Source organism: Drosophila subpulchrella, chromosome 2L (genome assembly GCF_014743375.2).
Source record: "Drosophila subpulchrella strain 33 F10 #4 breed RU33 chromosome 2L, RU_Dsub_v1.1 Primary Assembly, whole genome shotgun sequence".
Lineage (NCBI taxonomy): Eukaryota > Metazoa > Arthropoda > Insecta > Diptera > Drosophilidae > Drosophila > Drosophila subpulchrella.
The window spans coordinates 22,286,504-22,308,558 of NC_050610.1; the positions used below are offsets into that span (position 1 = coordinate 22,286,504).

The 22,055-nt window shown below is 39.1% G+C and overlaps 4 protein-coding genes across 5 annotated transcripts; all 4 read right to left on the reverse strand.

Moving 5' to 3' along the window:
• Positions 1 to 7,013: 7,013 nt before the first annotated feature.
• Positions 7,014 to 8,878, reverse strand: LOC119547513 (WD repeat-containing protein 82). 2 transcript variants are annotated; one of them, XM_037854406.1, is made up of 2 exons: positions 8,591 to 8,878; positions 7,014 to 7,951 (listed from the first exon to the last, which is right to left on the reverse strand). In XM_037854406.1, exons 1-2 carry the CDS (start codon positions 8,843 to 8,845, stop codon positions 7,016 to 7,018), a joined length of 1,191 nt encoding a protein of 396 aa, XP_037710334.1. In that variant the 5' UTR covers positions 8,846 to 8,878; the 3' UTR covers positions 7,014 to 7,015. The 2 variants fall into 2 exon arrangements, with proteins under 2 accessions (XP_037710334.1, XP_037710335.1); XM_037854407.1 differs by lacking the exon at positions 8,591 to 8,878 and adding an exon at positions 8,091 to 8,200.
• Positions 8,879 to 9,284: 406 nt separating this feature from the next.
• LOC119547189 lies at positions 9,285 to 10,970 on the reverse strand. Its single transcript, XM_037853923.1, has one exon. The coding sequence runs from the start codon at positions 10,910 to 10,912 to the stop codon at positions 9,821 to 9,823; it is 1,092 nt and encodes a 363-aa protein (XP_037709851.1). The 5' UTR covers positions 10,913 to 10,970; the 3' UTR covers positions 9,285 to 9,820.
• A 2,528-nt stretch (positions 10,971 to 13,498) lies between these two features.
• LOC119547549 lies at positions 13,499 to 14,157 on the reverse strand. The gene is made up of 3 exons (XM_037854449.1): positions 14,098 to 14,157; positions 13,723 to 14,040; positions 13,499 to 13,669 (listed from the first exon to the last, which is right to left on the reverse strand). The coding sequence occupies exons 1-3, from the start codon at positions 14,155 to 14,157 to the stop codon at positions 13,499 to 13,501; spliced, it is 549 nt and encodes a 182-aa protein (XP_037710377.1).
• A 5,330-nt stretch (positions 14,158 to 19,487) lies between these two features.
• LOC119547141 lies at positions 19,488 to 21,243 on the reverse strand. Its single transcript, XM_037853856.1, has one exon. It carries the CDS (start codon positions 21,179 to 21,181, stop codon positions 20,066 to 20,068), a length of 1,116 nt encoding a protein of 371 aa, XP_037709784.1. The 5' UTR covers positions 21,182 to 21,243; the 3' UTR covers positions 19,488 to 20,065.
• Between the last annotated feature and the right edge of the window lie 812 nt (positions 21,244 to 22,055).

A 22,055-nucleotide genomic window follows, 5' to 3' on the forward strand; every position in this document is an offset into this window, starting at 1 on the left:
TTATATATATAATTTTAAAGATATAATACTGTATTCGGGGAAAAGTATATAAAAGTATCCGAACCTTTGAAGTATATATATTGTCTATCTGTCCGTATAAACGCTGAGACTTCGGAAACTATAAGTTGAGCCCATCGACTATAGCGTTATCCATGAGAAAACATTTTTAAAGGTAAAATAATATATTTAAAAATTTTAAAAATATTAAAACTATAAAAAATATTTAAGTAACCTTAGAACGAAGGTAAATATTCCCCAGCAGTCTTAATAATGGCTTTAATTGTGGTGGCCCACCGCGTAATGGCCAGAACATCGTCAATATCAATAGCTGTCCGGTGTGATAAATGCACTAAGAGCGGCAAAAACCGCAGCGAGCGGAATTCAATTAAAAAATACTTTCTGGCATTATTTAATGCGGCAACATTTGTTACCCGTTGCCCACCGAAGCCGGGTAAAATCACTGCATCACCGCGAGGGAAAAAATCGCATTAAAAGCCTGCGAAAAGAAAACAAAGGCAGAAATCCCTTCGCTTTTCCGCATTTCCTTTTTGTTTTCTGGCTATGTTGTGTTGTTTTGTTACCCAAAGCGCATTTTTCACTTAGCTGGCAGTTTTGCTGGCTCGTCTCTTCTCCGGCGGGCTTTGTTTGCGTCTGTTTTCCGCGCTGGCCAATCACGCATTTGGCCAAAGCCCAGTCCCAGTCCCAGTCCCATCCCAGTCCCTTCAAAACTGGCCAAAACCGGCAGATAAGGCCAGAATCGGGACAGAACACAAAGTGCGGGAGCAGCGAGGAAAACACAGGGCCAGGGCAGCCGTAACAACAAAATCGAATGCAATTTATTTTCTAGTTACTGTTAAGCTGATTGCAACTGCGATGGCCGGGCGATACCGATACCAACGCTTCGGGCCTGGTTCTTACACCGAAAAAATATTATACCTTCAGTTATTATTGGTTGGCTAGAATTGTATGTAAAAAGAAGATCAAGAACCATAGAGTATAAGCTAAAAGTCTGATTTCCTAATAGAAGGTCACATAAACATGGTAACATTAAGATATATTGAAATATAATAAATGTATCTTAAAACGATTCAAAATGTTGATGCTGAAACGATTTTTTAATAATAATAATAATTATATAATTGTATTACACAAAAAAGAGGGATCAAGTTAATATTTTTTTTTATTATAGGTCTAAGGATTGAACGTCTATTTCCGTCTAGTTTCATTTTAGTATTATAAACTAGCTTTCAGTTATTAAAGTGAAATAAAAATAATATTATAGGAAACCTTTACTTCAAGTGTGATTTTTATTTCACTGAATTAAATTATTATTATTTCCTGTGTAAACTCTAGTCCTGCAAAATCCTTTGAGCCGTACAGGAGCCCCTCTACTTTCCCAACTTTTTTTTCACCACCCTGATGCAGCAGTGAACGCACAAAAAAAAGGCAAAAATTTTGGTAGCCGCGAGTTTGGCTGTTAAAGGCCAAAAGCGTCACTTAAAAGCGAATCAACAGAGCACAAATGCCTTTTGGCATTGGAGTTGGTCAAAGAAGTTCTGGAACTAGTGGGGATTACTTGGCATCAAATAATAGTTAAAAAGAGATTTTCAAAAAAAATAAATCTAAAATATTATGTTCAAAGCTTATACTTACCTTACAAGTCTTAAAAAAATGTATATTATTTCTAAAATTGAAAAAAGTAAACATAAGTCTTTAAAGTTAATCTGTTTTAAAGCTTATGAAAAACAAGAAAGGAAGTTAGCTTCGGCAAGCCGAAGCTTATATACCCTTGCAGCTATAATTATTAAATTTAAAAACACAAAAAATGATATTCCCAATAGTATAAGATAATATGTCAAAAAACATCGAAGCTATAATTTGTTTCATATTATTTTCCTACCAATTTTCCGATCGTTCCTATGGCAGCTGTATGATAAAGTCGTCCGATTTTGATAAAATTAAATTCGAAATTCAGAACTAATTAAAAAATGTTATTTCCAAGCGTAGGAGGTTATATGTTAAAAAACACCGAAGCTATAATTTGTTTCATATTATTTTCCTACCAATTTTCCGAACGTTCCTATGGCAGCTATATTACATAGTCGTCCGATTTTGATAAAATTTAATTCGAAATTCAGAACTAATTAAAAAGTGTTATTTCCAAGCGTTAGAGGTTATATGTTGAAAAACACCGAAGCTATAATTTTTTTCATATTATTTTTCCACAAATTTTCCGATCGTTCCTATGGCAGCTATATGATATAGTCGTCCGATTTCGATAAAATTTAATTCAAAATTCAAAATTATTTAAAAATTGTTATTTCCAAGCTTTGGAGGTTATATGCTAAAAAACACCAAAGATATAATTTTTTTTCATTTTTTTGTCCGATTGTTCCTATGGGAGCTATAAGATATAGTTGTCCGATCCGGCTGGTTCCGACTTATATACTACCTGCAAAAGATATAAGACTTTTGGGAAAGTTTCAGCCCGATAGCTTTAAAACTGAGAGACTAGTTTGCGTAGAAACGGACGGACAGACGGACAGACGGACAGACGGACATGGCTAGATCGACTCGTCTAGTCATGCTGATCAAGAATATATATACTTTATGGGGTCGGAAACGTCTCCTTCACTGCGTTGCAAACTTCTGACTGAAATCAATATACCCTCTGCAAGGGTATAAAAAGGGCCTGAACTTCCTTCTTTATTTTCAAATAGATTAACTCAAATAGTAGGTAGGATCTCTAAGTTCAAAATACCCTTAACCCTCGTTATTTTAACCTCTTCAAGTAAAACTTTCTTAAAACTAGTTCAATTTACGACATCTCTATTCGTTTCGCCGATCCAGCGTTTCCAGGACGTCGAATGGCCAATTCACAAAGCTGAAAGCAAAAATTCCAATTTAAGCGGCGTGTCAAAATTGCAAATCAAAGTTTAGGGTTCCCGGCTCCGCAACTTTTACCCGAGTGTTTGTATGAAAATTGCTTGATTGAATGCCTGATTGAGTGACTGACAACTGGCTGACAGCGATGGAGGCGGCCGGAGAGACGGGTCAGAATGGACAATTGCCAAATCGTCGCAATTGTCCCCACAATCGGTCCCACACACTCTCCCTCAAAAGGGTGAACCGAATGGTCGGTTAATTTGAGGCAATCACAGGGCAAATTGAACCCACAGCCAACTCAAAAACTGTTGCAGTCTCGTCACTTTTATGCCCCAGATAGGGGCAGTATTATAGTTTCAGAAGGGATCACCCAATGATGCGTATTGAACGAACTGTGTTCTGAGTTTGCCATCGCCTCAGGCAGCAAAATGGGATTTACAATGCTCAGTTTATGTAAATGTATTTCTGAATTGATGGGCAAGACAAACCGAGAGATACAAGCAAAGGAAACAAATCAGATAAGATTTTGGGGTTGGGGTTTTGGGCTTATAGAGGAAATAAAAGCCAGAGAAGATTTCTTTCTTTAAATTTAATATATCTAGGAAAATGAGTTAAAATCAATTGAACAGTCTTAAGTAAAATAAAAAATTTATTTTGTTTAAATCTTTATATATAAGACAAGAATTTACGTGGCCGTTACTTAATTTAATAAGTCGTGGAGTTTGTAAGAACTATTGTTTTTAGGTTTTATAATTTTTCTTTTTTTAAATTTAAACTAATTTAAATTTTAAAGGGTGTAACCAAATTTTTTCTGGGTTTGAAAAATCTATTAAATAAAATTTAAGGTGTATAAAAGTATGCAATGAGTAACATGTCTTCTTCCATTCTAGTTATGAGTAAATAAAATATATTGTTGCATACTTTTATACACCTAAAAGTTACATTTAATGGAAAAGTAATTTTAAAACCATAGAGAATTGGGTGGCACTAATTTTTGTTGTTCTAAGACTACAATCTGAATTCTTTAAAAACTTACGAATGTTTTCTTTTCAGAAATATAAAGTGTAATATAAATTATGTGTGGTACTTTAGAGGTTATGGGTCCTGGCACTGTATGTTTTCCCAGGATCGTATCTTCCAGCTCCGATATGGGGGCTTTCAGGGGAATCCCCCTTCACCGTAGGATGTGTTGTTCTCGCCAATGGAAAAGTCCACTCCTGACAAGAGTAAAAACGCTTTCGAGGGGGAAACAACGAGCATGTAATTGTGTCGCCCGTGACACTCGGCCTAATCCGTAGCCCGTGGCCACTTTTCCTGCTGCCACTTAAAAATCCACTTAATCCCGCCGTCTTATAAAAATAACAAAAAAAATAGAAGGGAAGCAGGAAAGAACAAATCTGGGGGCCTGGAAATGTGGCGCCAACTTTACCCCCGCTCTGACGTATTCAAACTGCAAGTCGATTGTTATTTTTACGCCAACGGCGGAAATAGACATCCTGCCTCGCGTCCTGCGAACAAAAAAAAAGAAGAAAAGGAAAACTTTAACACAACTTTGGTCGAAAGCGCGGATGGGAAAACAGGGAAATGGCGAAGGAAAAGCGGGCAAGTCAATGTCGACCGAAGGAGTAAATTTTGTGCGGCAGTTGGCCAAAGTTTTTCCCCTGACTGGGCATGCTAGTATGGAGGTACATAGGACCTTGCCATTATTGAAAGTGCCCGTTGAGTAATTTAAAAGTTTGCCCCAGGTCTCAACTTGCAGTCACCCCATTGAACCAGCCGAGGTATTGAGGTCAAATTGATTCTTAATAATAACAAGAAATCAGACTTTAAATCATGTGCCTGTGAAAAGAAAAACTTGTTGGTTCCTGTTGGCCGATGCATGCAAGCCGATTGCCTCTGAAGTACATAAAATCCCTCAATAATTTTAGCTCGCCAAAAGTTTTTCTCGGTTTTGTAGTTCATAAAAAAGGCCAAAATAGTAGGGCAATCCTGGCTTAACAGGTTCTAGAGATGACAGAGTGGGGAAAAATAAATATACGTTATAAAAGTAAAAGATACGTCAGTCATAAAAACATACTAAGAAATATATTTGTAATTATTTTTAAGATGTCCAAAAGTATGAAACGAAAAGGTTAAAAATTAAGTGTTGCATACTTTTTGACACAGTTTTTTGTTATCATTTTAAAAGATGCCCGAAAAAAGTTTAAAATATATTGTTGCATACTTTTTGACACCTTCATTAGTGATTTGGTTTCCCTAACGAAGAATACGAATAATAATATTACTGTTTATTTAATAAAAAGCAGGGTCACGCCCGAGTCCTAGTTCCCCACCTCTAGGACTCGTTTTTCCAATTCGATTGCCCCAAAACAAGATTAGTGTTTGGGGCCAATGAAATCCGCTTTTATTACCAAACGCATTAAATATTCTTGCGTCAATGGACAAAAGCCCGTCGTGGGAAAAGGAATTTGTGGTGCGTGGATATAGGAAAACGGGAATCTGGAGGATAGAGAATGGAGTTTAGGGAAAAGGACGCGACTATATGTCCAGGGCCATTTGGGATTTGTTTTACAATTTAGTCACGCGCTTGGCTCGTTTCTTTTTACATTTCGTGCCCACCTTTTTAATTAATTTCTCCTTTCGCCGCTTTTGGCGAGATGAGAAAGCCATTTACGCGCTTCAAAGGATGCTCGTTAGGGATCTCTGGCGCACTAATGGCAATGTCCATGCAAATCAAAATGGCGACACGGCGACTTCCGTTTCCGCTTTGCCCGCTTTCCCAGGCATTCCAAACTTAATCCTTTTCCCCCGCACATTTGTCGCATGCGTTAATTTATGTTTGCCTAGTTTCAGTTCTCAGTTCCTCAGTTTCTGTTTGCAACTTTTGTACTTAATTAGCATAATGAGAGGTTCTCGGCTGCCATCGTTATTGTTCCTGCCTGCTGTTTGCCCTGCTGCAACACCCAAAACTCCTTCACCAGGAGTGTATTTAGTCAGTTTGTTGACTTTTCGAGTGTCTGGCAGTTGCACACTTACGGGCCAACTTTGATCAAACATTGAAGATTTCAGCAGTTAAATTGTAGTTAAAATATTGCAGTGGCAGCATGAAATTGTTAATGCTGAAAAAGTAATTAAAATGGGAAATGTTGCCATAGCAAGCTGAAAATGTGGTTTAATTAATAAACAACTACAGCATAAAAATTGAGGGACGTAAAGTAAAGTAAACGTTTTATATTCCTTTAAAATAGGATTTTTTACCAACTTAAGAGGCATATCGGGAGCACAATTAAATATAAAAATACAAACTAATTTTTCATTGATTTTTGAATTAATTCAAGACTTACACTCGTTTCGGCATATAAAGTAACTTAAGGTTCTACTGAAACAAGTGTATAAGGTGACTCTTTTAGTAAATATGATATTCTGAGAATTAATAAATATTTGAGAATATGTCTAAATTTAAATTTATATAATTAAATATTATATTATTATATATAATTATATTTAAAAATTGCATCTTGCACTTAAAACTGTCTTATGTAGCCCGACTTTCCTCTTAATTTAACTGCATTGACCTCAGAAATGTTATTTGTTCCTTAAATAATTATTGGGTCCAGTATAGAACACAGCTTGTTTACATTTAATGCAGTTTCATGATGAGGAGCATTCAAAAAAAAAGTTATAGAGACGAAAAGCAACCATCCACATATTCAACTGGAGTTACAACTTGTGAAAGTTCAACATCAATTTGTGTGTTCTTTTTGGGGGCTTTTCGCTCAAAGATTTCATAAATATTAAAAGAGGAATTTCTTTTTATGGCCACAGAAACTAAATGAAACGCTTGTCAGAGTGCTTCAAAGGCACATACATATATATATTTCCGTACACCCCGAAAAGTTGGCCAAAAGTTTGCAGACCACCAACTCCTTTTTCTGGGAGTCGAAAGCAGCCAGCTGTGCAATTTGCTGGCAAAACTCAACAATTTGTGTGTCTCAAAAGCATAAGGAGTGTCCAGAAAGTTAGGTGGTCTCCAGCTGGGAGTTGGTCTAAGAACTTTTGGTTGATAACCCAGTTGATTGATAGCCCTTCGCCTTTATTTTAGCTAAGAATCTAAGGATCTCTACAAATCTCAGTCATCGGTTATTTCGCCTTCTTCCAAGGTGTCCTTTTTATCTGGTTGTTTGGTGAGGTCTACTATGGGAACTTGGGAGCGTGTCCGTTTTCTATTCAATCTCGTTCTTATCAGTGCCATATCCACCAAGGGTTGGGGCATGGCAATGGGAGGCTTGAGAGGCTCCACTTCCTTCTCATCAAGCTCCTCATCCTTAAAAGAAACCGTTTCTCCAGGCGGCAGGCGTTCCACCCAATCGTAAACCCCATTGGCCATGGGCATCCAGAAGGCTAGCAGCAAATCACTGCTCACAAACATGGTGGCCCGCGGATTGAACCGCAGACATCGCACAGGACCCACATTATTTCCTTTAAGAACGGCCACGGGATATCCATCTTCAGCCCGCCAAATGTGAATTCTACCCTCATCGGCTCCAGAAAGTATAAACTGCGAGTCCGGCGTATAGGTGGCATCCAGGGACTGTCTCAACTGATTCGCATAACCTGTAAAGGACTGCTGAAATGTGCCATCGAAGGCTGAGACACTGAAGCACCAGGAGTGATCGGTGCTCAGGAGCATAGTCTTTCCATTCGGAGCAAACTGCAGCTGTGTCCACTTGGCCTTGTCATTTACCTGGTAGACGAACTTCAAGCAAGGCTGCTCGCCCAGCATCCGCACATCATGGATCTCGATTCGTTCCGTATCCGTACTGGTGGCCAGGACCAAGCCGGCAGGATCGAAGGCGCACAGAGGTCCTTGCAGCTTCTTCATGTGATGAATATGGGTGGAGGATCGGAAGTCCCACACATAAACCTGATCATCCCGTCCCACGCTGACGAAGACGTTGTCGTTTCCCGGCTGAGAGGCCAATCGGTGGACACTTTTCGAATGACCACTAAAACTTCGGACGCAGTGACGGGTTTCGAGGTCCAGACAACGGATGGCAAAGTCATACTGTCGGAGAAAAGTTGGATTAGTTATATAACAAAGATATAAAATGGAAGATATCATCTATTTTCTGACTTGTTATACAATGCTTCATTTGATGAAAATGCATCTTAGACAACAATTAACAACTCTCTCTTATATTTACCAATATTCTTTTGTTCATATACTAAAATCATATTTTCCGAATTGCATCCGATTTTATATATTCGAAGAGGCCAGAAAACTTATAAATCATATAAGTTATCATATAATGCCTTTTCCATGGAATGTAAATTTATAAAATATATAGGTAATCATACAGTGAATAGGAATCATATTTCATATTTCACATTTCACTTGGAACCTCTTCCATGGACAGATATATTTGTATTAACCATTTTTGTAATACACTAAATACTAGTATTTCATGTCAATTATCATCATCTTGCAGTACTTTTATACGTCGTAATTAAATCCTTAGTCATATATATTTAAAAATTAAATTCCTCGCTTTCTGCGAAGCTAGGTATTACATTTTTGGAATTTCTCAAGATGAAACGGTGCCTTCTCCCAACCCTTTTCCCTCAAACCACGTAAGCATGTCCTTTGTGCCTTTGGCTTTGTGTATTTTAGCCCCCCACCAAGCACTCCTTTGAGTCCTCTTACCTTTGAGGTGGAGTGCAGGGCGCGAGTGTCCTGCTGGGTGAAGCAGGCCACCTCGGGAAGGTAGTGGTGCATGTGCACCTGGCAGAGCTCCGTCTGCCGAGTGCTGCTGAAGACCGAGAGGGCCGAGTGGTCGCAGGACAGCAGGCGTCGTCCGTCCGGGGAGAAGTCCAGCGAGAGCTTGTGCTCGTCCGTCTCCTGGAACACCTTGGCCACCCGGAACTGCCGCATGGCATCGTCGTTCAACCTTATAGACATTTCGATTAAATCTGCCCTGTATTACGAAAATGTTTCCCCAACACAATGTGACATTTGAGGCACTGGCAACTGGGAAACCGATATTATTATGCCGAATATAAGACTTGCGTAAGTCAGTATGTTTTACTTTAAAATATCTAAAATAAGGGGGAACGCTATAGTCGAGTGCCTGACAGTGAAAATGCGAGGGAGATAAGGAGTGGCCGTGGCCAACTTTTCTTAGGTCAATCGATAAGTATTGACAGATCTTGGGCTTAATGAGGCTAAGGAATCCAAATCTAAAATCCCAAGTTTCTAGGTCTTAGCTTCAAAGATCACAGCGCCCCACAATTTTATAAGAAAGTTTTTACATAAATCTTTTGCAATGATTCATCAAGTTGGGTACTTTTTTATATAAAAGGAGAAAATTAACCACCTTTAAAATAATTCCATAAAAAAGTTTATCCAAGTTTTCGATTTTAATAAAAGCGACGTTCGTTTATTAAAGAACAAGTCATTTCGTGTAACTAGCAATCGGCGTTCTAAGCGTAATACTTCTTTGACTTTTACTTTACATCTCTTTAAGGCTTTCTCCACCGATCGATCCAGTGCAATTGCTTATACCAATAGCCGCTATTCATTTTAACATTAACTTTCACCTCCTCCAATTCTAAGTAGCCTCCGACAACGGTTGCTTATATTTATCGTCCATTTCATTTCGACCAAGGCTCGGATGGTACTTGGCCTGGGTCTCCAGCTTAACAAGAACGAAGGTCTTAAAAAGTAGGAATTATTGAGCTTCTCCGAAACGTGATAGATACAACCATTAAGAGCAGCAGCGTCTATAAGAGCCCACGGTGGAAATGATGGACTTGAGGAACTCTCTTGATTTCAGCAAGTAGGATCTTGCATATTCTCCGGGTTGTTGAAACCAGAAACAGGGATTGAACAGGGACATACATACTATTACATCTGCAAACATAGTATCCTTTGAATTCAATCAAAGTCAACGGATAGGTGCCACATTAAGAATAAAAGCTTCCCACATTGCTTCTCTATGTAGACCTTCGAGCAGTTGTCCATGTAAACAACCAGTTCGTAATTGGGGAACCCGTCGAAGACTACCTTCTTTGCATAGTCCTCGGAGCAGGAGTCCAGAGCAGTCTTTCGAACGACGCACCATTTACTCGAATCCAAGCCGCAGTTCTGCTTCTCCATGATGTGGAAGATGCGGCACAGCTCTCGCTCGACGACCATGGGGACGACGAAGGAGCACCTGACCAGTTCGAAATGCTCTATGAAGGTGCTGCACAGGTAGGGCGGGTTCATAGGTCGCATGGCGCGCTGCAGCCAGTCGCTGGTGTCGCTGTCCCGGCACTCCATTAGCAGGAAGCACTCGAAGGACACGGCAGGAGTGCACTGGCTGAAACTGAGCGTAGCCACATCCACCGCCGAATGGAAAGATTCCACCAGGTGCTGCAGGACGCAGTCGAAGTTGCAGTCGCACGGGTCGCCCTCGTTGGTGATCACGACCCCGTACCACCGATCCTCCGGCATGATCCTGGCGTAGGAAGGACGACCCACTCCGCCCTCGTCACAGCAATTGACCTGACACGAATCTCCGCAGCTCTGCTCATTCACGAAGGGACGAACGCAGGCGAAAACCGGGATCCGGGTTGACTTGGCGGAGCTACAGATGCTTGAAGTAGGACTTGAGGCTGAGGAGGAACCATCTGCCGAACCGACTAACTCGGATTGAGCGTCCAGAGGCTTTTCGTTATTCCGAGACATCATTGAGATGAGGAGACTCTCCTTAAGCTCCTTTTTGTCGCGAAAACGCAAGCGACAAACCAGCTTTTGGCCGTCGTAGGCGAAAAGGTCCACTCCGTTCTTGTTGTGAGCATTGGCTACCAAGAAATCATCCGTAAGGATCGTACCGCTAAACTCGATTACTTGTCGTGGAACTGGAATTTTGACACTTTTAAATAGCTCCAATTTTAGGTCAGACACATTAAAATTTTGCTTAACATTAACAAATACTGTTTTCCTGGACAGGTTTGCATTATTTAAAAATACCTGCAAAAACATGTTGACAATAATTTTACAAAAATAGGAAGTTGTTTACTGGATGAGGTTTGAAGTTGTACTGAATGTTAAACCTTATGGGTAGACAAACAAGGCCTTGAAGTTTCGTAGTTTGCCTCCCTTGTTGACAAACTTTAAAGCTATTGATTTGGTCAGCTTTAATTTTGTTTGTATATATATATATATATATATAGTTTAACATATTTAATATTTATAAAGATGGAAATAAAGCTTTCGAAATAGATGCATTAATTTTTGTTTTCTAATATCACCCTAGGTTGATACTTTGTTCAGGTTTTTCCGAATGACATGGGCTCTTTTATCATTGTAATTAAACTGATTCCACCAGCATTATTTTCAAGTGACTGGCCTTAAACTTAAAGCAAACTGATTTGAATTTGCCCCGGATCAAGTTGATTAAATCAAGTGTTCAACCGCCTGCCACGCCCAGTGGAACGCCCACTGGCACAGCTGGGGATGCATTTTAATTTCCATTTCGCGACCAAGTCCCAGATAGCCTCGTTCCTCATCATTGCGTCTCATTAGGGGCGTGGATGGTGGGTGTTGGGCGGTGAGTAGGGGAAACTGGGTGGTTGGTTGGTGGAAATTGAAGGAAAAACAGTCTGCTGAGTTGGCAACGCAGCTCGCCGTCAGCTCCTCCAATCTCCACTTGTTGACCAAATGCCAGGAACTTGTTATTTAGGCCGATTTGCGTCATTAGTGCAGCAAAGGATCCGTTTTCCACCCTCCGGGAAAACCGGGAAAACCCAAAAACTCGGAGTCTAGGCACCATCTGTCGAGTGGGCAAACATTTTTGGCAGTAATAATTGAGGGAAATTCCAAGAGTAGAAAGTGAACTTTTAGTTGGTGATTTAACTTGGAGAATATGAAAACTTTCTATCAAGAATTTCCTCACTGTATTAAACCATTCTTATCATTCTTGTTTCGAAATTCTTTATTATTATTAAGAAAAAGGTTTTTTTTTGTAATTGGCAAAACAAAAGGTAATAAAATTCAACTTGTATAAGAAAGCAGTGGTACATTCTCAACCGACAAAACAAATTTGGATTGTTTTATAGTATAAAAAGTTTTAGGGACACATAATACCTAATCTAAAATAATAAAGGTAATTTATGTATAGAAAGAGGTTTTAATTATGGAAAAAATCATCAAAATACAACTTAAATATCTCTTTTAGAACAATATTTAACAGTTTGGTAGTTTATAATTTTTATAATATAGTTATGTTTAAATATTAATTATTTACTATGGTTTTATGATAGCTTTTCAGGTCAATCGATATGCCATTTAAGAAAATAAAATTACGAGCAATGGTATTTATCATGAAAAAATGAATGTTCTTTTTAGCTGGCTAATAATACTATGTACATAAATGTTATTAAAAAATATTAACAATTTTAGAAAAACATAAATATATCTTGTACCTCGCATCAAATCCTTCAATTTGATTCAACGTTGTTTGGTGAAAGTCCTTGGCTGGTGGGCATAATGGTGTTTCCCACCCAAATGCGGATTTGTGCAGTGACCTCGGGTTTAGCACCTGGCCATATCAATAGCCCCGACCAGGTGATTGTGGTCGGAATGGACTGTGCAGAGCTGGAGGTATGACTGGATGACCCTGGTGGCAAGGCGGATGCGACTTGGCCCAAAGGCAAATGTAATTGTAATGTAAGCGGAAATAAGCGCCGCGAGGACACGCAGTGCTCACTCCCATCTGGCGTCGCATTTTAATTAAAATTTATAAGCCTTGGTCGGGGATTTGGCACCGAGCCACAGGATGTTGGATGCTGCTGGCTGTTCGCAGGACCAAAAGGCTGGAGAGCAGGACCAGGAGCCCGAGCAGTCATTGCCGGCACGGCGTTTTAAGCTTTTAAGTTGCGGTGGATTTGCGAGGCTTTCGGAATCGGATTTTATGTGAAAATCAACTGCGGTGCGCATAAATTAAAAATCAGTCCGCAACAACAAACAAAACAGCGGCGGAGCCTATGGGCGAATTATTTGTAATTAATTTGCCATATTAGCTTTCTCCCACCGCCACATGTATTTCCATTGATCCCAGGTGCAAGAAAAAAAAAGAAGAAAGCGAACAAAAAAATGCTCGGCAATTTGCGGCTTTGATTGTCGAATTAAATTAAATTTATTTATACAGAAACAATTTCGAATTATCGTTATTATCCGTTTGAATGGCTCTTGCCATAATTGTTTTCAATCAAATGTTATTAATAATATCAATTACTGCATTTTCTGTTGTACAGAATGGGAAATAATGAAGGAATAACATGGAACCTATGGTCATAATAAATGCTTGCCCACCAAATAGATTTGTACTTAATTCGAATTTATGTAAACCACTTATGTTAAACACAATTTGGCTTTTTAATCGAATGGGATTATACAGCAAAACAACAAAAAATATATTTTTTTCAAATTCCACTTTAAACCTTTAAAAACATAAAAAAATACCTTGTAGTCCACAGATTTCCTTAATATTGATCAAAAATCCAAATCAAATAATCATTAGTTTTCTTAAACAATTTTACTAATAAGACTTTTTTTTTGAAATTGTCTTCATCCGTGAGTTGAGCTTTTCGGGAATAGATCCTCTACAAATGTAAAATCAACATTTGTGGCATACTGCGGCTTACCATCGAATATCCAATCCATTAAAAGTAAGTACTCTCCAGTTGGTAGACTTATAGGAATTTCAATACGATGGAAATCGCTAACCACTTGTAAGCCCTGCAAATTCATTACATTAAAATTGGTTAACGAGTCTCGAAAGGCAATATTACCACATAAGGACAGGTGTGGTTCACCGTCGATACATTCTTAATCAAATTCCAGATGATCTTGGAAAAGGGATGGTTTCGTTTTCTCATAAACTCGCAGCCATCGAAGGTATAATCAAATAAAAACGGTTTATATCCACTGGCCTTCAGCATCATCTTCAAATGAAGGAATATGTTATTGGCTGGCTCTATAAACGTTGAATTTATATGCAAGCTGGTCTTGTTTCGGGAATATGCCTTCAGGCGGCAATAATGAATGACAACCCACGATTTGTTGTATGACTCACAAAAGACATTTGTCATTTTAACAATTGGAGCCTCCTGAGGAAATAATTACTTAATTGTAATATTCATTTAAGTTCTCTTTTCTCCTCTTACACTACAGACTAGAAAAGCAACTAGCAACAATCCTCCAAAAACTGCAATTCTATGATCCATGGCTGAGTACCATTCAATAACTGCCGAGATACAGACATTTTTGGTTGACTTTACCTATTGATAATATCGTTAAACTGCTATTTAGCTGTCATTAAACATAAAATTGTGCCCACTCATAATTATCAAAATTACTAAAATGGTATAATACAAAAAGCAATCAAACGGAAAATAATATAATTTGGGTATTCATTTGCCAGCTTCAAGAGCTTTCTTTAATTCTCTAATAATAATAATAGTGGTTTTAGATACTTAAACAAGATAAAACGCTATAATCGACGGCCTCGACTACTCGAAACCCTTATTCACCAAAACATATGCATGCTGCAAATAGATGATACCTCGGAATAAACTCATTAATCTAATAAAAATGCAGGTGTATATAAACTTCGGGATTCCGAAGTGATCATTTCTTTCTTTGAATGCCAAGACTATTCAGTAGTAAGAACCCTATGTTAACCCTTAAACAAGCTTTGTTGCCAACCGAATAATTCAGAGATAGCAGTACATTTCCAGTACATAATTGTAGATATCCCTTGCCCTTACCCACCTATTCACCACTTGCCACAATCGTCACAAATTTCGCCTGGCGGGGATTACTGTCCTCGGTGGCCTTATCATTGCACCGCACAACCAGACAAACAGACAGACAGAAACGGGAGCAGGATACCCAAAACCAAACTGGTGGCCATTAATTGCCGCCTTTCGATTATCCTTGCGACAAATATCCAATTGGCAGTCGGCCAGACAGGATTTCTGTTAGCCAAAAGCTCTGTTTACTGATATTTTATGCGCCATTCTGCACTGCAATTGCACTAATTGCAATTTTAGGCACGTTCCCTGGCCATTTGCATAACACGAATTCGCCATTTAATTGTTCAAAAAATAGATTCAAAATTTCCACATGCACATGTGTCGTCGAACGTGGTGTCAAAAACCAGGAGAGATGAACGAACAAAAAAAATATTGAATTATAAATCTGTTGCCTGGCTGGCGATTTAATTGCGCCATGTAGGTTACAAATCGAAAATCCTGGCCAATGGATTTTTGTTGTTCGGCCAAAGTGCAATTTGTTGTCAAGTATTGAATGAATTCCTTAAGAGAGCATAAATTTTACAAGCACATGGTATTAGGGTAGGGGAACGGGAAGGGCTTTGGGAATATGGGGTGTTAAGTTTATTACGAACTGGGGGTTGGGAGGACTCACAGACCCACTTGACTTGGGCGAGGATAAAGGTTCCAAATGGCAGCGCAGCTAAAAATTTGTGAACATTTTTCAATTTCCAGGACTTAGATCCTGGACTTTCGGCGGGCGAGAGTGTCGGTAAATCCTGGCGACTGTGCGTTTGTCAAGTTGGCAGCAACAACAATTGCAGTTCACATACCAGGAGGCGAAGTCAGTCGAAAACCAAAGCCAAAGTTCAAACACAATATCTCAAATATGCACAGGCATGTGCAGAGTTTTGTGTGTGCGTTGGTAGGAAGGTTTAAAAATACACTAGAAAGTGTTAAAAATATAAGAAGCTAGGTAAAAAATTAAAATTTTATCCAAAAATCTCCGTAGCTCTACTTTTGAACATTAAAATAACTTTAAAACATCTTAAGGATTTTATCTGAAACCTTTAATGTATTACAATCTTTAAATGGGATACTTTTATAGACTTCAGACTTATAAAAATTCTTTTCCTTAAAATGTGAAATAAGAAGTATTTTTATAAATATTGTTTCACAATTTTGTATCGTTTAAATTATATTTTTTATGTAGGTCTTGCTTTTCGAAACCGTTTTTTCAGAAAGTAAAGTAATTAAAGTAATTCAGGGTTGTAAAAAGTATATTTCTTTCATTAAGAAATTAAAGATAGATTTATTATGAAAACCAAATCAAAGCGTTCACTATTAAAACTTCTACACTAATAATTTGGGGTATAAAGCTGCGGTCGGCAGCGTATTATTAAGGCAGCATAGGAAATAGCTCTGCTCAGCCTCTGCCGCCACTCGTACAGCGTACAATGTCCATGTGTGTGTAACGACTGCTGCCCCATGCAAGTTACTCCCGCAAATAAATGGCAAAAGTCATTGTATTCAGAGCAGACCGCTTGTATAAAGTACCTATATTTTCAATATAGCTTTTAAAATATACATTTTCTTCTAAATTGCTAAAATATTTTTACCTAAATATTTTTTATCTAATACAAAAATGAGTTATGCTTTATATTTCCCTCTGTGTAAGCCTGCACTTTGCAGTACACGCGTTCCTCGTGCGTTGAGCAGTAGCCGCCTTGCACCTCTGGAATTGAATGGTCGAGTGCCACGCCCCTTTGAGCCGTAAAAGAAGATAAATGACAGAAGTGAGCCATATCAGACACAGTCAGCAGTGAGCAGTTGGCAGCATGGAACGAGAAAACCAGCAGCCAGCGGCTCTAACTGCTTTGCATTTGGCCCTGCAGGTCGGCACAATTTGCCATCTTGAGGCTGCAGACGTCGGCCATCATCAAAAGGGAGTCCCTGTGACGCCGTGTCCCCGATCCTTGGTCAACTTTGCATTTGATTAAAAGCGGATAGCCGCCTCTGATGAATTGCACATGTGGCAGCTCCTTTCGTTCCCCGCCTTTGTGCCCTTATGTCATTATCAGGCCAAGTCAAGGCACACTATACGTATACGTGATGCGTATTACGTATACGTATTTTCCCATTCCGCACAGCTCACCTTCACCTTTCGCTGCTGGCCTAGAGCACACTCGCAATCTCAATGGCCGGGTTGGGGAAAAAATTTAATTTAATATTCATATGACTGTAAAACGCTACAAAAGTCGCAAAAAATGAAACGGACAGAAAATGCTCGTTAAATAAACCAAAAAAAAAATTCCAGAAAATAACTGCGAATGTCTGTATGGCATAAAAAGGAAAGTAAAATGAAGAAAGGCATTTGCCACCAAAGCGAAAAATAAGTACACTTCGTTTTGAGTAATTAAATGTTGGTAATGTTTTAAGAAATATATATTTTTTAGTTAACTAATTTTATAATCTAATGTTATTCTAAATATTTTGTAAAAAAATAAAAAACAATCTCTTTTCTATGTATTTTAACAAATACTTGTATGCATTTTTCAAGTACCAGGGTTTATTTATATAAAAGAAAAATTATAAAATAAAAAGGTTCTATTATGATATGGCTTGTACCCCTCTTTTTGCCGCAAGAGCACTGTTTATTTCCTCCCAGAGAGTAATATACCACCGCTATTTGGTTAAAATTCGCTCCGTAAGATCTGTCGTCCAGAAATATGACACTGAGCTGCAGGGTGGGTGGTTCTTCGTGGGGGATTTGCCTCCCCCCCAACGTCATACAAAGTAAACACACTGCGCACTCGGCAATGACAGTGGGCATGAAAATTTATTGCTCTCGCCCCCGAAATGCCAGACTCCAGACTCCCAGCCCAGACTGCCAGGCGTTGGAGTTCCGAATCCGAATCCGTATCCCCGTATCCGAATCCGAATCCGCGGCGCATTAAATTTCGGCGGCAGGAGGATGTCTGCCATGCAACATGGCAAACTATGGCACTGACAAAAGTTGCAAAGTTGGAAATGTTGGCCATGGCCAAGCTCGACATGAGGGAAAAAAAAGAATTACGGTCGCAAATGGAAATACGGGGATATAAATTCCAGCACAAGGAAATGCTGTGAAGGACCTCCTTGCTATATGACTTTTGTAGCCCGAAATGTATATTTTTTAATATGCATAAATTGCTCAACAATTTTATTTGATTTTATTTTCGGGCAACCGACCGGAAATCAAAATGACTTTTGTTAAATACACTTCACAGATGCATTTTCAGCTTTTATAAAAATATAATTTAAAATACATTTTTTTAGAGCTATATCATTGAAGTAAATAATAAATATTTAAGCCTTGTAAACAATTGAACAATTACAATCCATTTTTTCATTTGTCTCGTTTTATAAATGAATAATTTTTAAAATTAAAAAACAGGTCCTTATGCAATGCATCCAATCCAATCAGGTTAAAAAAGAAAAATACTATTTAATCGCATGCATGTGTGTACATTTCATATCATAATAACGAATATTTGAGATTTTTTCGCAACAACTGAAAATGAAAAAAAGTTAAGAAGTAAAGCGGCTTGGGCCTTCAGTGCTGACAGCGAATTTCACAGTGGCCCACAGTAATTGTCCTTCCTGTTTCTGTGTGTGTGCGTCTGTGTGTGTTTGATGTCCTGACAGTTTGCCCGTGCTCTTGACAGCGAGTGTGTTTGTGTGTGTGCCTGGGTGCGAAGTGCGAGAGTGTGTGTTTGTCTGTGACAGGTCCTGCCGCGAAGCCGTTGACAGTTGTCAATGTTATTAGCGATATTAGGAAGCACCGGAAGTTGGATGGGCATGTGACATGTATCTCACGCACGCTTCCCAAAAAGGATTTAAATTATATACAAAACACACTTTTGATCTATAAATGTCAGCATAGATCTTTGCCATTTGAATTTGAATATTTCCAATGTTCTATATTCTATATTTATCATTATTATAAAAAATTAAGTTTTTATTCGGTATCGATAAAATAAGTTAGTTTAATTTCCATTCCAAAGTTTTCACTTTGACAAACAACTGTAAGTACCTAAAAAGTTCAAATTATGTGAATTAATATTCTGTTTAGTTCCAAAATGCTAAGCAAAATAAACAAACTTTACTTAAATACAGAATGTATTTCAGTAATATACTTCCTTTCAAAACCTTGTTTAGTCTTATAGCCTTAGCAAGGACATCACGCACACATCCCTATTAGCTTTTGCCAACAGATTAACCTTTAAAAAAAAAAGTAAGCCAACTGTTAATCAAGACCTTTCCGAAATCCTCCTATTTCCACTCTAATTGAGTTCTGAAGACTGACCAGTTACAGGTTTCTCTTTGGATTCATGTTTTGTTTGTCTCCAATATCTTGCGGCTGGTTCCCTTAAAGTCAAACAGCATTTTTGTTATCTACGACTTCCCAAGGACTACAAAACTTCATCTATGCTCCCTAAGCTGCACATGTCCAACTCCATTCACTGCACACGTATTATTTGCTGATTGCGAAACGAATATTGACAAGGCCGTAGATCCTTGGCCTTTTTCTCAGTTTTCTCCAGCAACCATTGTTGTCCAGTTAGCTGCTTTAGAGGTATGAATGGCTATCAAACAATATTAATTTAAATCGTATACGATTTGTATACAACATAAAAGCAGATCATGCTTGAAAATATATTTTAAAATAAAGGATGGGAAATATATACCAAAATCTTAAATTCATAAATAAAAACGTTAAGAAAAAACAAGAGAGATCATTTAAAAATCATTTTGCGTTCTAAGCGCAATATCCATTTACTTTTTATTTACAATTTTCTGTTCTCGCACTTATACATTTACTGACAAGGGTTCCTCTACCGCACGATCACTCCAGAGCATTTGCTTATCCCAATAGCCGCATTTTTTTTTTACATTTACTGTCAGCTCCAATTTGAAGTTGCCTCTGAAAACGATTGCTTATGGTATTTGATTTAGTAGGCCGTGATCGAGTTCGTTTTGCCAGGGTCTTCAGTGTGCCAAGGGCAAACGGTTCTTTTTAATAGACGGCGTAGAAGCGAGGATACCAGGATCTGGCACTCTCCAGATCGTTGGATTGTAGCGATTGAAATCTCTCAGACTCCACTATACATAGTACATAATGCCAATCTAGGATGGAACTTGGCCAGGCTCTCCAACTTTTCTAAGAAAAAGGGTCCTTTCCAGACTTCAGGAAGTAGAAACACACCAACTCCTCCGAAAAATGATGGCTAGTTTTCGCCAGTGCTCTTGTTATGGGACAAAGCCAATGCTATCGAAAACATACTGCAAAGATAGCATCTGTTGAATCCAATCCCCTCTACTGGCATGGCAGATCGGTTGAAAAATCGACGGGTAGGTGCCACATTATGAATAAAATCTTTCCACAATGGTGAAGAATATAATCCTTCGAGCAGTTGTCCATGTAAACTACCAGTTCGTAATTGGGGTACCCGTCGAAGATTACCCTCCTAGCATAGTCCTCGGAGCAGGGGTCCAGAGCAGTCTTTCGAACGACGCACCATTTACTCAGATCCAGACCGCAGTTCTGCTTCTCCATGATGTGGAAGATGCGGCACAGCTCTCGCTCGACGACCATGGGGACGACGAAGGAGCACCTGACCAGCTCAAAGTGTTTTATAAAGGTGGTGCACAGGTAGGTTGGGCTCATAGGTCGCATGGCGCGCTGGAGCCAGTCACTGGTGTCGCTATCCCGGCACACCATCAGCAGGAGGCATTCGAAGGACACGGCAGGAGTGCACTGGCTAAAGCTCAGAGTGGCTACATCCACCGCCGAATGGAAAGATTCCACCAGGTGCTGCAGAACGCAGTCGAAGTTGCAGTCGCACGGGTTGCACTCGTTGGTTATCACGACCCCATACCGCCGATCCTCTGGCATGACCCTGGCGTAGGGGGGACGACCCTCTCCGCCCTCGTCACAGCAATTGACCTGACACGGATCTCCGCAGCTCTGCTCATTCACGGTGGAAGAAACAGAGGCCGAACTCGGGGTCGGGGTTGACTCTTCAGAGCTACTGGTACTTGAAGCAGAACTTGAGGCTGAGGAGCAACCGTCTGCCAAACCGACGAACTCGGATTGAGCGTCACGAGGCCTTTCGTTTTTCCGAGACATCATTGAAGATGAGGTTGACAGAGTCTCCTTAAACTCCATTTTGTCGCGAAAACGCAAAACACAAACCAGTTTTTGACCATCGAAGGCCTGCAAGTCCGCTCTATTTCGGTTGAAAGCCCTTGCTACAGGAAAGTCGTCTGCGAGGATCGCACCGAGGAACATGATCACTTGTCGTTGAACTGGAATTTTGACACTTTTAAACAACTCAAATTTAAGATTGGCTACACTAAAATTTGGTTTAACATTAATAAAGACTGTATGCCTAAACTTGTTTAGATCATTGGAAAATACTTGCAAAAACATGATGACAAAAATTTTACAAAAATAGGAAGTGTGTACTGGACGATGTGTGAAGTTGTACTGAATGTATAACCTCATGGCTAGACGAACAAGGCCTTGAAGTTTCGTAGTTTGCCTACTCTGTTCACATATTTTAAAACTATTTATTTGGTCACCCAAAATGAAACTTTTTAATCCAGAGATTTTCTTAATACTAAAATATTTTAAGTGTATATTTTTGTTAAGCTTTGTCTGTTAAAGATTTTATATATATGGACTTTCGACTTTCTTTTCATATATTTTCCCATCTGGACCTGGCACCACTGGTCGAAGCCCACAGAGACGTTCCTCTTATTTTTCCAGTCTGCCATATCATGTTCCATGTTGACGCACTAGCACAAAAGCTGAAATTATATTTAAAACTTCTCTTTCTCGCTTCCTGTCTTCCTCTGTGGCTATTTCGTTTTCTCCCTCTCCTTTCTACTTTCTTTTCTTGGCTTGTGGATGGCATGTTATTTACTTTTGTGGTCATTGTGGGCCATCCTCAGAGGCCCCCAAAAGCCCCAAAGTTATAATTCTTTAAGTTTTTATCTGCCGCACACATACTTGGCTGCTTAAGTGGGCGTATTCGCAATATCTGGGCTATATGTATTCAAGGGGGCGCCACTCCAGCCATAATTTTAGCATATTAATGATTTATGATGTCTAAGGGAGCGAGAAAAGCGAACGAATTAACAGCAACAAAAGCAGCAACATGGCCCTAAAGTTCCTGTCTATTTTCATTTAGAATTCGCTTAATTTCCATTTGCCGCCCCTAATGAAAATGTCGGACAACAGCCTGCTACGCGGAAAATGAAAATTCTTCCTGACTCTTTGGGCCACTTTCAATTTTAATTAA

Excerpts from the sequence above, each read along its gene's own strand:
- LOC119547513 (XM_037854406.1), bottom strand. The coding sequence starts at position 8,845 with ATGTCTATAAGGTTGAACGACGATGCCATGCGGCAGTTCCGGGTGGCC. Across the intron at positions 7,952-8,590 it reads CCCTGCACTCCACCTCAAAG|TATGACTTTGCCATCCGTTG; the intron begins GTAAGAGGACTC and ends TTTCTCCGACAG.
- LOC119547141 (XM_037853856.1), bottom strand. The coding sequence starts at position 21,181 with ATGTTTTTGCAAGTATTTTCCAATGATCTAAACAAGTTTAGGCATACA.
- LOC119547549 (XM_037854449.1), bottom strand. The coding sequence starts at position 14,157 with ATGGATCATAGAATTGCAGTTTTTGGAGGATTGTTGCTAGTTGCTTTT. Across the intron at positions 14,041-14,097 it reads TTGCTTTTCTAGTCTGTAGT|GAGGCTCCAATTGTTAAAAT; the intron begins GTAAGAGGAGAA and ends TTATTTCCTCAG. Across the intron at positions 13,670-13,722 it reads ACCACACCTGTCCTTATGTG|GGCTTACAAGTGGTTAGCGA; the intron begins GTAATATTGCCT and ends ATGAATTTGCAG.
- LOC119547189 (XM_037853923.1), bottom strand. The coding sequence starts at position 10,912 with ATGTTTTTGCAGGTATTTTTAAATAATGCAAACCTGTCCAGGAAAACA.